Consider the following 16,575-nt stretch of genomic DNA (forward strand, 5'->3'; position numbering starts at 1 on the left):
GTCCATTCATCTCAGTGCAGATTCAATGGGCCAAAGGGCCTCTTCTGCACTGTAATTCTGTATTATGATTCTGTGAATTGGAATTGATTACAAGCTTTCAAAATCTGAGCAATTAGTATTAAGGTGATGTACCTTATATACTCATATGTTTGACAGGTATGGGGAACAGAATAAGGTAGACAAGGAGCTGGATAGCAGTGGGCAGAATGATACTGACGTACAGAACAGGGCTATTATATTCAAAGGACAACTGCCTAGAGTGGGTACTTGCGTTAAGGGTCCAGTGAATGGAGGAATGTGACTATTATAGGGAGAGCAGGGAAAGCTACTGGCAAGTGCAAATATTGGCAAAATGTTCAAGATGATGGACAAGAGGTAAAACCTATGGACTGGTAAAATGGGGTGAAGCAGTGGAAAGTAAGAAAACACAGTGGAAGTTTTCATAGTGGATACAGGAGTGACTTTTGCACTAGGAAATGATCACATATCTGCGATGAAAGCTCTGATCATGGGAGGGAGAGATCCTGTAGCAGTAGTCCAGAAATAAATAGGAGTGCAAGTAGAGGCTGTAGCTTGACTTGATTATGCAATAGAACAAAGACTACAGAACAATCTAGGAACATAGCCAGAAGTAGAAGCTCTTTTAACCGGAAAGTTTTGGTGGCTGCCAACAAATTAGAAAATGAATTAATGAGTGTCAAAACAGCAAGAGTTGGATAGTTGGAAGGAACTTGCTGTCTATTCTGAAGTGCCAGGCAGAGGAAGCCAGCCTTATCACATAGATGGATATATAAGGAAAAAGTCCTCTCAGATGGGACTTATAAAGCTAAAGCCAGATTAGTGGCTTGAGGTTTCGAAGAGAGACTTAGATATCAAGATGTTAGAGTGGACTCCCCAATAGTGGGAATATTAATCCTGAGAATTTTCTTAGCTATGTTGGCCACATATTTGTGGGAATATAGGTTGATCGATATAAAAGCTTTTTTTATATTTTATCCTTGGAATGCCCCTTACATAGAATTTCCCCTAAAATATTTGATAATCAAAATCCCATATTATTGCTTCTACAAGAGCCATTCCACAACTAAAGTACTTTTAACCACCTTTTAATTTTCTTAGCCTCCCAGGCCAAGGGGCATTTTCCATTCTCACCAAACAAAAATATTATAAAACCAGCTGTATTCGAATGTCCATCTGGAAGTAGGACTAATTACATGTCCTTCGGGTACCCCAAGGCTGGAAATTTGAATACGAATTAAGCCTTTTTTAAAAAATGTTTCAACCAATACATCAAAACTGGCTTCTGGACTTTTAAAATATTTTTTATGGGGAATTACTTCAGAGAGAAGTGTTTTGAAACCACCTGAAAAGGCTAGCAATGTAGAACAGATACTGTGGAAATTAAGCAAATGCATTTATGGATTGAATGGTGCATTAAGGATATGATAATTCTCTGTTAGGTCTGTATTGCTGAAAGTCGGCTGTGCTCAACTGAAAGTGGATCCAACAATGTTCTACTGATGCCACAAAGGCAATCTCTCAGGCATCCTTATGATGCATGCTGATCATTTTTTTATTAGGAGTTTCTGTGGAATTTGAGCAATTTGTTATAAATAAGATTAAAAGGGAGTTTGAGATCGAAATTCAGGATTTGGGGGCCTTTAAATTTGTAGGCTTATACATTAAGCAGAATAGCTCAGGAGTAACCTTGAATCAACAATCTTATCTAGAAAGTGTTACTTGTATTCTGATAAATTGTGCTAGGCCATCACAGAAGGATGATCTTACATCTAATGAAGAAATGGAGCAGTTAAAAAGCTTAATTTGTGGTTTAATTGGCTATGCACTCAGGCAAGTCCATAAGCCAGTTTTGATGTATTGGTTAAAACATTAAAAAAAAATGGATTAATGCATACTCAAATTTCCAGCCTTGGGGTACCCAAAGGACATGTAATTAGTCCTTATTCCAGATGGACATTCGAATACTGCTGGTTTTATAATATTTTTGTTTGGTGAGAATGGAAAATACCCCTTGGCCTGGGAGGCTAAGAAAATGAAAAGGTGCTTAAAAGTACTTTAGCTGTGGAATGGCTCTTGTAGAAGCAATAATATGGGATTTTGATTATCAAATATTTTAGGGGACATTCTATGTAATCTGATTTGAATGATCTGATCTGAAGAAGAATCATATGGACTCGAAATGTTATCTTTGTCTCTCTTTCCACAGATGCTGTCAGACCTGTTGAGTTTTTCCAGAATTTTTTGTATGCGTTCCAAGAATAGTTTGCCCATTGAATGTTATATAGGTAATTGTTCCTGTTGGGATAACATACATTTGAAAAAAGTGTGACTGAAGAAAGGTTAAGGATTGACATTGCTAGTGTAAAAGAGATGATAGAAAGAAAAGAAATCTCCAAGATATAATGGGTCGATGCAAGTCATCAATTGTTGGATTGCTTTACAAAAAGGAATGCTTGCACGAAGAGACTATTAGAGGTCCTAGAAGAGGGATGCCTTGTATTATGATATGGTGTACAGGTTATGGAAAACCTTTTATTCCTGGTTCTCTTTTTGATTTGTTTGGAAATATTGTTTGCGTGTTATAAAGTGTGATTTAAAGAAAAGAGGGGAATCTGTTCATCTTTTTTTAATTGTATTATTAAAGTTAAGGAGGGCATTGATTGATTAAGTACCTTAAGTGCAAATGAAGAGAGACTTGTCCCATTCCTTTGCTTGAACATATGGGCCAGAAATTTCCCCCCATCGGTGGGGGTTGTGTGGTGCCCCCGATCAGGCCTGATCTTCTCTTCTATTTTGTGTACCTGGCTGAGAAAGATGCAGTTGATGAAAAAGGGAAGACTGGGTTTGGAAGTTATGCTAATGACTAATCACATGTCCTTCGGGTACCCCAAGGCTGGAGGTGCCTCAGGGAGATTTGTTTCAGTGTTAAACTTTTAAATAAAGGATTTTTAAACTTTTAAAACATGTCCCATCAAATGACACCATCACATGAGCTGGGACATGTCAAATAATAAATGTATACATTTTTATTAGATTTTAAAACAGTCATGAAACCTCATCCTGCCCGTGGGTGAGGTTTCATGAAAGTTGCAAAGGCTGCCTGGGCTCTTTGCCTGCCCGCCAACCTTAAGGTTGGATGGGCAGCTCATTAAATTAAGTTAATTAGGTTTTAAATGGCCTTAATAGGCCTTTGACAGTTTGACGGGTGCGTGCCCGCCGAACTGAAAATCTAAATGACATGCGGTGATGTTGGGACACCCGCCCAACGTCACCGAGTGTCATTTTATGCATCAGCGAGCGGGCCCCACCCCCCGCCCACCGATGGGAAAATGCTGCCCATGATTTCTCCGTCAAATAGAGCAAGGATACACCTCTCTCTCTCTCTCTGTGTGTGTGTGTATATGCTTTTATTGATGGTTACCATTTGTTGCAAAAATGAGTTGGCAGTGGGCAGTTGAGAGGGTTGTTCAGCCTGACTGCCTCTCTTCCGCAGATAGAGACCATGCCCAGTGTCGCTGGAGAGGGAACACGCGGTGTTCACTGGAAAGGTTGAGGCCTTCTGTGACTGGTGGGCGCCTGGGTGGTGCTGCGGTGCCTCATCACCACCCGTTTTTCAGAGTTATGATTCAGCCTGTACTTTCTGAGTTATTGAAGGTAGAAGTGCTGCTGATCAATTGATAGATAATTCAATTGATTTCGCACCAAATTTTCTCTGCAATAATGGGAGTAGTGCACGGACGTACAGAATCTTGTTCTTTATGCATTTGCTGTGTGTGTGTAAATCTCATCCATCTTTAAAGTATACTTTAAAGCAAGATGTGGTCTACACGCTGCAAAAGTATACAGTAACCTATTACCCGAGGTCAGGTGGTGTCTTATTGATAATGGAATGTTTGTTTTGCAGGAACTGATAACAACACTATACATAGGTTTCCTGGGTCTGATCTTCTCTTCCTATTTTGTGTACCTGGCTGAGAAAGATGCAGTTGATGAAAAAGGGAAGACTGGGTTTGGAAGTTATGCTGATGCCTTATGGTGGGGTGTGGTGAGTTCTTTTGTATTTGTTGTTAATATATTGTTAATTACATTTTCACATGAGAGTAAGATTAATTAAATTTGCTCTCATTGTGCATTTTGGGAATAGTAATTTTCTATACATCTTTTCTTAAAAATCACGAAACTCCACAGGACACATTTTTGAATTGATAATTACCCAAAGTACTCAATTTTTACTTTATTGTTGCCACCCAATTTGCAACAGTGTTGCAAAGGAAATGAAGCAGCAATAGAAATCCTGCCAAGCAATGAAGAGTATGTAGATGTAAAAATGTTTTTCTTGATGTCATGAAATTCTAGATTGGCTCTTGGGCTAGTCCAATGTCATGGCCTTTGTTGTTTGCAATGGAATCAATCCAGGGCACATGAGATCTCTTTTCTTTTGGTGATCATGGAGTGCCTCAAGAGGGATTAAGAATTGATCTTACATACCTCCTTGCAGCAGAAAAGAATTGCATTTTTAAAAAAAGGCTAAACAAAGCTTTTGTATGTACACTGTATTTTCAGTTAGAATAAACTTTGATTAAAAAGTACTCCTCCAGACTTACTTTACTTTTTACATTGTTCAAGATGCAAACCTTAGCTCAGGAAATTGATCTTTCTTTAAAGAAACATCAAGAACATTTTTTGAGTTTTTATATCTATATAAATAAGATGGGAAAGCACTTTGAACAAAAAATATTTTCTCTGTAAGCAATGGTTTATATTCCTGATTCTTATCTGTTCAACAGTATCCAGAAATCAACAAAAGCCTTAGAGATGGTGATGGCCTGCAGTTTCTTTTTTAAAGGTAGCTAATTTAAAGCATACCGCAAACTACATTTTGTAATTTCACTGATTGTTTCTTTTTCTCTTAGGTAACAGTTACAACAATTGGATACGGTGACAAAGTTCCACAGACATGGATTGGAAAGACAATAGCATCTTGTTTCTCTGTTTTTGCCATATCTTTCTTTGCACTTCCAGCAGTAAGTAAATTGTCTACCTTTCAGTGCTCAAACATTGCTATTAGCCTTTGAACGTCAAGGATCAATGAGATTGTATCTTGTGCATAGGTTGGGTACGTGTGCAGACTCCCCTTAAAGGAAAATCCAAACTTCACAATATATAACATGATTAACCAAGGTTGGACAGAGGAAGAGAGTATGTTGGAAGAACCAGCTGACCAGAAAATAGTTTTCAAAGATCAAAAAAACAACCTCAAACCAACATGAAACTGGCTGAGGTGCCCTGGGCAGATATTATTTTAAAAGGGAGATGTCTGGTTGGAAATGGGACTAATTGGGATAAATAATGACTGAGATTATCAAATAACAAATCCATTGGATACAGTGATTCCTGTACTACTAAAAACAGAGGAAAGGTATTGTGTTAAAAGGCCCCAAGCAGGACTTTCCTACTTGCAATAGTTACAAGGAGATAAGACAATAAATTCATCCAGCTGTTAATCAGAATGGTATGCTATGTTTATGCTAAAAAACATGATTAGTGAAATTTGGTTAATGATGTGCTTAAATTATATTCCAAGATTTTGCAATAAAAAAATCACTACCAAGTATTTCCTTGGCCAAATTAAAAGGCAATGGGGTAGAAATTCACCTTGGATGGTAACGCAAAATTAGGTGATAATGTATTGGTCACCCACTATATTGAATTCCATTGAAATGGTAGCAATACCACCCGTTTTGCACTGCCACTCAAGATGAATTTCAATCCTGTTGAATGCCTTAGGACAGTTCTTATTTAACTAATGCTATTTCTTTACATGTTTAAGCATGAGAAAATGACACATAAAGAGGTGCTTTGAATATCATTTATATTGTGATTACCAAGAGAAAATATCAAGTATCTTTGTCCATAATTTAGAGACTCTCTCTTTTCGTACTACATTACCTAATTTAAAGGCAGATTCTTTTGAGACAGATGCACCCTAAAAAGGCTTCAGTAATTGTGTGCAGCAAAATTGGCTTCTATTCTTCTAGCCTTGCCTGAAATATATCAGAAAGAATCCTGTCAAATGTATGCTATTAATACCAACTAATGTAATTATTCTTCTCAATCATCCAAGTGTAAGAAACAATTAAAATGCAACACTAGGTTGTTAAGCTATGTTACAATCTAATCGGACACCACATATGTCCATCGGCATGGTTGTGTGTAGGTATTATGAAAATGGCTATCTATTGTTCAATACAAGTGCCTGAAACTTGCAGGCAAGTTTTAAAAGACAAGACTATATTTCAAAATTACATAGAGTTTACAGCATAGAAACAGACCATTTGGTACAACTTTTCTATGCCAGTGTTTATGCTCTAGAGGAGCTGCCTCCTCTCTCAGATTTACTTTGCCACATGCTATCAACATATTGTGTTCTTTTGTTTCTTATGTACTTATCTAGCTTCCCCTTTAATGCTTCGATGATACTCACTTCAACCATTCCTTGTAATAATGAGTTCCACATTCTCATCATTCAGAGTAAAGAAATTTCTTCTGAATTCCTTATTGGTTTACTAGTGATTATCTTGTACTGATGATCTATTGTTTTGGACTCCCACACAAATGGAAACATCCTCTCTACCTCTACTGTAATGAACCCCATCATTATTGTGAAGAGCTCTATCAGGTCACCTCTTCCCTTTCTTAGAGAAAAGAGCCCAAGCACATTCTGCCTTTCCTGATAACTGTACCCTTTTGCTCTGGTATCCATCTTTGTAAATCTTTATTGCAGTTTCTCCAGTGCCCCTATCTCCTTTTTGTAATATGGAGGCCAGAACTGTGGATAGACCACACTTGGAATAATGTGCAAATTTCAAACAAATTTAACATAACTTTCCCTCTTTTGAATTTTCTTCCTCTAGAACTGAACTGTAGTGCTTCATTTTCATTTTTATGGCCTTATTAATCTGCTTTTTACACTAGATTCCTTTGTAGTCTTTTATTTTCTGAAGAGCGTGTGGCCTCCTATAACTCCTACTGAAATAGAACACCTCACAGTTATTTTTATTGAAATTAGTTTCCATTTACATATTTGTTCTGAAAGTTTGGTAACACCTTCATATATTTTGTTGCAGCCTTTCTCAATTTATTTAATTATACCCCCAAATATAGTGTCATTCACAAATTTTGATATTGTACCTCTCATACTTGATTCAAAATTATTTCTGTACATAGTTACAACAGTGGCTGTAACACTGATCCCATTGGAACACCACTTCCCACTCTTGCCAGTCTGAGTAAATACTTTCAGCACCTACTCTCTGCCCACAGTTTGGTAGCCAGTTTACTATCCATTCTACTATTTGTCCCCTGACTCAACATGCTCTGATCTTTGTCACGAGTTTATTATGTGGTACACTACCAAAGGCCATTTGAAAGCCCACATATATCACATCCACTACATTACCCTCTGTTACTTCTTCAAATAATTCAGTGAGGTTGGTCAAGCATGACCCTCCCTTTGAAAATCCATTCTGACTTTTTTATATTATTTTGTCGCTAAGATGTTTTTTTATTACATCTTTGAGTAAAGATTTCAGAAACCTTCCTACCACTGATGTTAAGCAAACTGGTTTATAGTTCCCTGAATTTGTTCTATCTCTCTTTCTGAATAAAAAAAAGAAAAACTTGCATTAAGTAGTGCCTTTTTTCTTTACAACTTTGCTATTCTTCATATTTAGTTTGATATTATACCAGAATTCATTTGGTGTCAGAGGTTGGTTGCATGGTTCACGAAAGAAGTATGATAATGTATTCAAATAATTTTGCTTTGAAGTGCAATGACATGCTTTAATGAAATGTTCAATTTTAAGGGTATATTGGGGTCTGGATTTGCTCTCAAGGTTCAACAGAAACAGCGTCAAAAGCATTTCAGTCGGCAAATACCTGCTGCTGCCTCCCTCATTCAGGTATGCATTGAGAATATAATATAAAAATATTAATGTCAGCATAAACCACAAGGAGATTGAAATAGTGCATTATACTGTAGTCCAGTTGATAAAAGAATGTTGGTTAGGGATCTTTTTTCACTTGTACGTCTGCCCTTAAAAGCTGCTTCTCCCTAATCAAATGGTAGAAAAGATGTAAATCTATTATGGTGGTTTTCTCCCATTTATTTAGCTGGTGTGGTACTTGAATCATATATATTCATACATAATTTGGGGCTTTTCATCATTATTGGCTGCATAAGCACATACATTGAAATTTTGAGAGGCACAGAGACTGGGTGAATTTCTGCAGGAGTTCTCTTGCTCATCCACAGTAATTTCGGCATGGAAACCCAGAAAAAACCTAAGTAAACAGTGATTTTCCGAGGTCTTTGCAGCTCCTATGCCTAAATTCTATTGGATGAGTGAGAGAAAACCCAATGAAACCCTATAATGTTTAAATCTATGTTTATGTAAATTTATGAAGTTGCTGATTCTAACAGATCTTGGTATCCTCTTTTAGGATTAATGCAAAGTGCAGCAACTATGCTAAAAACAGCCCCTAATTTCCAAACCCCTAGACCCACAAAAGTGAAACAAGATAAACCAATAATTAAGAAATCTAAATGGAATTGAATATTCTAGGATCTGAGGCCTGGATTACATAGGCTTGAAAACCTCACACCAGACACCACTGGCTATAATTTGGATGTGGTTACAGTAGCAGACTTTTTGTGGCATTCCTCATGCAATGTCAGTGGCTTTGCTGTTGCAAAAATAAGGTAAGGGTGCACATTCCCTTTGAAAGAATTTGGAAAGAAATCGACAGAATAAGAACTTATTTTTCATTTGTTCCAAGAAAAAAGTTCTCTACTTTTTTTTTAGCACAATTGACTCATTGCTGCATTCTAAATCAGTACATCAAGAACTGTTGGTATCATCATTCTGACATTACAGAATATGAAAATGAAATAATGCCAAAATTAAGAATACAAATATTTTGTCACACATTTAACATGCTTTATTTGTGAAATAAACCCCTTAAATACAATAGCCTCACTTTTGCAGAAAAGGTATTTCAGGAAAATATTGGAAAGTTTCTTTTTTAAAAATATTTTTTGATATTTTATAAACAAATAAGTTTTGGTCTCACTGCTCCTTAAGTTGTTTGATGGGGTAATCATCCTCACTCATCAGTAGTACCATATTGATACAGAGAAGTGGAGGCAACGTGCAACTTAAAAATGGCAATTCCTAAACAAATTTTAAGCACAGAAAAATCATAAATGAATCTAATTATTTTGTTGTAAGCTTAGAGCTGTTACATTATACATGTTATACGTTGGTTGGTGATAACATTCTGTTTCAAAATGCACCGAAAACCCTATGTTGACTAACTCTATGGCATTTTTATATTAGATTTATCTGTGATACTTTGTACACCTGTAGATGACAATGTGATGGGGTTCTTAATGCTAACCTTATAGCTAAAATTAACACCATTTTAATTGCAGTAACACCCTGGTTGAAAGCAACAACATACCATTATTTTGACAACTTGTGGTCCCAAAATTGTCGTTAAAATAATGGTAAGGCAAAATATACCCACCGTTGCTTAAGTGAAAATGCCACAACAACTTCATTTGAAGGTAGATGCGCGATTTCATACAGAAATTAAGAAGTTGCTAAACGAGATGCGCTCTTTCACCATTACATTCATGAAAATTACATTGTGCTGTCTGACTCCCTATTCAAATGCATTGAGCAGGGTGAAGTTCTTGTACTTGCACGGTAGACACGAAGACCTGAATTTTCGCTAATGGGTCGGGAACACAGAGTCGGTCCAATTCCCGGCTCTGCAAATACAACCAGGGGAACGTGCCCTAGCAGTTCAGATTTTCATGCTGGGGGGTTGGGTGAAAATGAGAGCCATGGCCACCACCCCGGATAGAGTTTGGCGGCTGCCGGGTGCAGAGGCAGGCTGCGCGGTAGACTGGCTTTGGTGCTTTGGCTCTTTGTTGAACCTACGAAAGAAAGGATGAAAATGAAAAACAGCCCTCCGATCATCACCCATCACATCCACTCACCCCCACACATTCCCCTTGCCACATCCATCCCAGCCCATGCCACCGCATGCCTCCCACCTGGTGCCCATGGCCCCTTATACTATGCCAACCCATGCCCCCCACTCATCCACAAAGCCCTTAGAGCCCCTATGCCAACTTAGTGTCAACTCATGCTTCCCCCACCCACTACCCTTTGCCTTCAAACACTCCATGCAAACTCACCTAGTATCCACCATGTGCAGACACCAGGACTCATGCTGAAATTAAATAAAGTTCATAAGTGACTATTGATGAATTCACTATTTCCAAAAAAAAGCACTCTCATTGATTAAAAACCCATTCACTACATTTAACTTCCTTCAATCCCTTATAAAAACAAGCATTTGTATTCATAGTCCCACTTCAAAGACTTTATAAGCACTGGGTACTGCCAATCAAACTGAACTGACAGGCACCCTACTGTGATTATGATAGGTTGTGAAATCAGTCATGCAGCTCTTATCCTATAATAGAAGCTCTCAGGCTTATGTCAATAGGCAAAGTGAAATAGAAAGCATTGACTTTTTTAAACAGTGCGGCAATTTTTTTCAAGGGCAGGAGATTTAAATTCCTTGACAGTTCCCTTTGATAATTCTTTTGATAGTTCTCTCTACAGTTCTCTTGACAGTTCTCTCGACAGGTCTCTTGAGAGATCTCTTGAAAGCTTTCTTGACGGGTCTCTTGACAGTTCAAATGAGCTTGTCACTTTTTACACACTTTCTTGTCTATGTTAAACAATCCCAAAGGGCACTTGACCTCTCCCAAAGAGCACCTTACCTCTCCCAAAGGGTACCTTACCTCTCCCAAAAAGCATCTGACCTTTCCCAAAGGTGTCCCGGGACCATATTCAAAAGTGCACCTTACCTCTCCGAAAGAGTTCCCTACCTCTCCAAAGAACTCTGGTAAGTTTAGACTTTCTCCTACCAGGTCTAAAGTGCACAAGTCATGTTTTGGACATCCTACGAATGAAAATCAGATCTGACTGAGGCAGCTACACTTTAACATGTGCAGTTAACTCCATGAACCAAGGATGTGCTAACTAGAATCTGCCCCCCATTACCCCAGCAACCCCACCTCCCCACAAAAATGGCGGGTGCCGGGTCAGGGGTGGGACTTCTAGATTCGTGCCTCCACAGCACATGCACTAACACTCTCTCGTGCCTCCACAACCATTTTCTGTGTGAAAATTCAGGCTGAAGTAAACTCGCTACAGCAAGTTACATCAAGTCATTTCAAGTCTAAGCTGCCTCTTATACCCTTTTAACAAGGTGATGTCTTAATTGCTGCCAGTCAACCTCTCTGGTACTAAAATTAGCTATAACAAGTGTGAAGTCTCATTCCTTCTATTTGAATTGTTAGATATTTAATAAAATTAAAACCATTTTTTTACTTTGTCTATCTCTTTTTTCTCTCTTCTTATTTCTCTTTCTGTACCTGATCTGACACTGAATTCATCATTTTAACTTATACTTTCTTGTTCAGACATTGTGCTGTTAATTTCACAGTCCTTCAGTTTGATTGTTGAAGGAGATACGCAGTTGCTTTCCCTGTTCCCTAATTCCCTATAGAGGGTGCCTTTCCATGGGAAGAACTTTCCCCCTGTTGGGGGGGAAGTGTGGGCGCGTGCAGGCACGCCTCTGATCGGCACCCCCTATTGGGGGCGCTCCGCCATTTTACGTGGGCAGGCCAATTAAGGCCCGCCCAGCGTTATGTCCGCCAGGAAGCACTATGCGCTCCCTGTGCGGGCGGGGGGGAGATTCCCTCAGCCCAGACTGCGCTCTTTTGCGCTTGTGCGAAAGAGCACACGCATCTCCCTGAGGCTAAGTGCTGCCTCAGGGAGATCAGTGCCAAATTTAAAAATGGTAAATGTACAAAAATAAAGTTTCCCTGACATGACCCCTCATGTGACACTGTCACATGAGTTGGGACATGTCCATCACTTTTAATCAAACTTTTATTAAATTTTTTAAAACCCCCATGAAACCTCATTCTGCCCCTGGATGAGGTTTCCTGCTTTTTCTGAAGCCCGACAGGGCTTCCGGCCTGCCCGCCAAGCTTAAGGTTGGACAGGCAGGTCCATTAATTACTTGAATTAGTTTTTAAATGGCCTCAATAGGCCGTTGACAGGTCGGCGGGCGCACAGCTGATTCGACTGCACCCCCACCAACCTGAAAATTGAAATGACGCGGGGTGATGTCGGGAGTTTCGCCCAATGTCATCCCGCGTCTTTTTACGCATCGGTAAGTGGGCCCCGCCTCCCGCTCGCCAACCTAAATATCCTGGCCCATGTCGCACTTCCCACAAATTGCAGATTAAGCAGGCAAAGGCAAGTCTAACAGCAGATACCGTTTGTTTACTGTGGGAATTTTGGGGGCATTATTTTATCCTGAAAGATTTTAGTTCAAAATTCAATCCATAGTGCCCATATATTGTACACTACAAGGAGTCTTAGAAGCCCAAAATTGCATCTACGGTATGTGTGCACACACTTTGGTGACAGTGTTAGCATGTGTACAATGAGCATCGGTCTGAAGTATGCAGAGTAGGCAGATTATGATGCCAAATCTGTGTGTAATACTGATTTGGTGCCAGCGCTGACATTTTGGAGCACCGGGCTCCAGCCAACATACTTTCTGAATCAAGCATAGCTGAACATGCATCCAGCAGCAGTAAGGAACTTCTCGCCAGTTCTATTTAAAGAGATCATCAACTATTTTTAATGTAGTTGCATATTGATTTCTGCAGGCTGTTTGGCTGCTGCTATGATTCTACAAGCATTTGGGAAATCCCAGAGTCTTTAAATTTGGTAAAGTCTACAGGGATGGGGATGGCAGGTGCTGAAGGACTTGGTCCTGACTTGAAGGCTTCTGTGCAAACCAGTTGCTCCCAGACATAGATACACTAGTCGGTTTTTGCCTTGGAATACAGCATGATTTGGAGAATGAGCAGAGGCAACACAGAACAGAGAAAGCTGCTAGATGAGGGAGGAATAGGTGAAGAAGGGCTCATAGCAGGAGGCTAAATCTGCCCAGAGTGTGCGGGAAGCAATTTGCTTCGCGGAACCTTAGCAGGGAACAATGTGTAAGATGTCTGCATTTCAGTTAGACCTCACTAAAATCTGCCACCTGCTGCAGGCACAAATTTAACCTCTGTGCAGGACAAGGACCACTTTGGCTGTGAGGGTGACAGTCGCCATGAGTTTTTGTGCACCTGGCTCCTTCTAGGCTGCAATAGAAGATATTTGCAGCATCCTGCAGCTTGTGTAAGGGATGTTGCTGACAGTCTCTATTTGAAGAGAGCTAACTACATTTCATTCCCTCTTACTGGAGAGCAGCAGGTGGGCACATGTCTTTGTAAGGATAACAGGCTTCCCCATGATGGACGATGCCATTAACTGGACCTAACATTGCTTTGTGGGTGCTGTATGTCAACCCTGAGGTATACCACAACTGAAAGGGGTTCCAGTCCCTCAATGTCCAGTTGACATGAAATGAATCATGCAGGCCAATGCTCGATATCATAGCAGCAAAGAAATAAGAATGCAATGGGAAAATAATCCACCTGTGGCAAACTAAAGAGGTTAAGGATAGTATTAGATTAAACAAAGAGGCTTAAAATTATGCCAAAAAGATTTGTAAAGCTGAGGATTGAGCATGTTTTAGAAACCAGCAAAGGATGACCAAGAAATTGATTAAGAATGAGAATATAGAATATGAATGTAAACAAGCAAGAAATATAAAAGAGATGGTAAGAGTTTCTACAAGTATGTGAAAAGGAACAGAGTAAGAAAAGTAAATGTGGGCCCCTTACTGGCTGGGACAGAATAAATTATGCAGAGGATAAGGAAATGGCAGAGGCATTAAACAAATATTTTGTATCTTTTTTCACAGTAGAAGACGTGAAAAAACATACAAAAATAGTGGAGAACCAAGGGTCCATTGAGATTGAGGAACTTAATGTAATTGATCATAGTCTTCTTAGGCAGTCCCTCGGGATTAAGGATAACTTGCTTCCACCCTGGTTTGATGGGTTCTGAGATAGCTGATTAAATGGTAATCTGCAGACTGTGCCATATGTGGAGCAGGTGGTACTTGAAGCATCAGGAAAATGAGGTGTTTGGAGGTTTGGGTGTTCTCTCCGACGTCTTGACTTTGCCTCTGTGCACTCTCGACAAAGTCTTTTGATGTTATTGGTGCCTTCCGAAATAATGTCTCCATTTTGATCAGTCACAAGACAGGGTCTCTCATGAGTTGGCAGGGATGCTTTGAGGACATCCCTAAAGTGTTTCCACTGTTATCCTGGGAGTCTTCTGCCTTGACTGATTTCCAAGTAGACCAATTGCTTCTGGAGTCTGTTGTTGGGCATACGATTGACATGTCCCACCCATTGGAGCTGGTTTTGAGTGATTAGTGCCTTGATGCTGGACATATTGGCTTGGGAGAGGACATTGCTATTGGACCACCTTTCTTTCCATCAGATTTGGAGGATTTTGTGAAGGCACAACTCATGGCATTTCTCCAGTGCTGCAGGTGGTCCAAGTCTCCGAAGCATATTGGAGTGCTGGGATTACAGCTGCCCAGTAAACTATGACTTTAGTAATCTTAGAGAAATCTTGGTAATTAAATAAGAGATAAACTATCCCTCCTCATAGGTAAACTATACCTCTTCATTCTTCTCAACCTGTCCGCAGCCTTTGATATGGTTGACCACCCTTCTCCAACATCTCTCTACTGGCTTTATAGCCAGAGTATTACTTTCAATGGCATATCTTCCTGCTCTCACACTGTTACTTTGGGTATCTCCCAAGGATTTATCCTGGCTCCCTCCTATTTTGCAGAGCAGGCTTGAGGGGCTGAATGGCCTACTCCTGTTCCTTGTTCATATTTCTCATGCCGCCCCTTTTTGACATCATTCAAAAGTGCAGCATTAGTTTTCACATGTAAGCTGACATTACCCAGAACTACATCACCCCACTTCTCTTGACACCTTCACTGTTGCTAAATTATCAGACTGCTTATCAAACATTCAGTACTAGATATGCAGAAATTTCTTCAAAATAAATATTGAGAAGATTGAAGCCAATATTTTTGGTCCTACAAACTCTGTTCTCTAGCTGCTGACTTCATCTTTCTCCCTAGTAATTGTCTGAGACTAAGCCAGACAGTTTGCAACTTTGGTATCTATCTGACCCAGGATGAGCTCCTGAACACATAGTCATGATACCACAAAGATCGCCTATTTCAAATCAGCATTATTCGCGACATCTCAGATACTGAAGCAGTCCATGGCCATATGCAGCAAGACCTGGACAACATTCAGGCTTGGGCTGGTAAGTGGCAAGTAGCATTCACACCACACAGGTGCCAGACAGTGGCCATCTTCAACAAGAGAGAACCCAATCATCTCCCCTTGACATTCAATGGCATTATCATTACTGGGTCCTCTATCATCAACATTATGGGGGCTTACCATTGACCAGAAACTGAACTGGACCATCCATATAAATACTATGGCTACAAGAGCAGGTCATAGGCTGGGAATTCTGCAGAGGGCAATTCACCTCTTGACTCCCCAAAGCCTGTCTACCATCTACAAGGCACAAGTCAGGAGTGTGATGGAATACTCTCCACTTGCCTGGTTGAGTGGAGCTGCAACAACACTCAAGAAGCCCTGAAACAGTTTCCCAAGAACAGTTCCAATGAAAGGTCATCAGCCTGAAACATTAACTCTGTTTCTCTCCATAGATGCTGCCTGACTTATTGAGATTTTCCAGTATTTTTTGTTTTTATTACAAAATCTATAATAGTGTATCATCTGTACATTAACTTCTATAAGCTCATTTAATTGCCTAAATGTATATTTGACTTTCCTCAACATGCATTTTGCCTGCTCAAACGGCATATAAGTAAAAGGATGCAGTTCCATGATTCGCAAATCATTGGGCTGGATTTTATGGCCCTGTGCTGGGCCTGTTTTTGGCGGGGGGGGGAGGGGGGTGCCTTGTAAGACATGTTAGGTGGCTACCCCACTGCCTTCCCGCCCACCTCAGCCCGGTCCCCAGGAAACGGTAGGCAGGCAGCCGCTGAAATCAGCAGCCCGTCCGCCATTTATAAAAAAACTAATTAACGGGCAATTAAGCATGTTAACAAGCCCGAATATTATGCTTCCTATGACATAACATGGTTGGTGCAGGCAGACAGGTGGGAGTGGGCAGGCTGTTTTTTTTGGCCAAACTGGTTAAAAGGCAGGAAGGAAGGGGGTTATGTCCTTCTGGGGGTGTCCTGTGCGCATCGTGGGCACCCCCCCTCCCCAAGATGATACATCTCCTTTGTGCCCCCCTGCCTCCTGTACCCCCAACTCCCACGCCAGCCCTCCCCCACCCCACCGGGTGCCTGGTCCCTTCCCGCCCTAAAAGCCCAGTACTTACCTTAGTCTGGAATCCATTACTCTTCTTTCTGGGGCCTGCTTGC

General features: G+C 40.2%; 1 protein-coding gene across 1 annotated transcript in view; it reads left to right on the top strand.

Moving 5' to 3' along the window:
- Positions 1-16,575, top strand: part of kcnq1.2 (potassium voltage-gated channel, KQT-like subfamily, member 1.2) — an 877,535-nt gene that overhangs the window by 182,606 nt on the left and 678,354 nt on the right. Inside the window, exons 6-8 of the mRNA XM_078568568.1 lie at positions 3,926-4,066; positions 4,935-5,045; positions 7,887-7,982. Coding sequence (XP_078424694.1) covers positions 3,926-4,066; positions 4,935-5,045; positions 7,887-7,982 — 348 coding nt within the window. The remainder of the gene's footprint in view (positions 1-3,925; positions 4,067-4,934; positions 5,046-7,886; positions 7,983-16,575) is intronic.

The sequence above is a fragment of the Cetorhinus maximus genome, chromosome 22 (genome assembly GCF_964194155.1).
Source record: "Cetorhinus maximus chromosome 22, sCetMax3.hap1.1, whole genome shotgun sequence".
Lineage (NCBI taxonomy): Eukaryota > Metazoa > Chordata > Chondrichthyes > Lamniformes > Cetorhinidae > Cetorhinus > Cetorhinus maximus.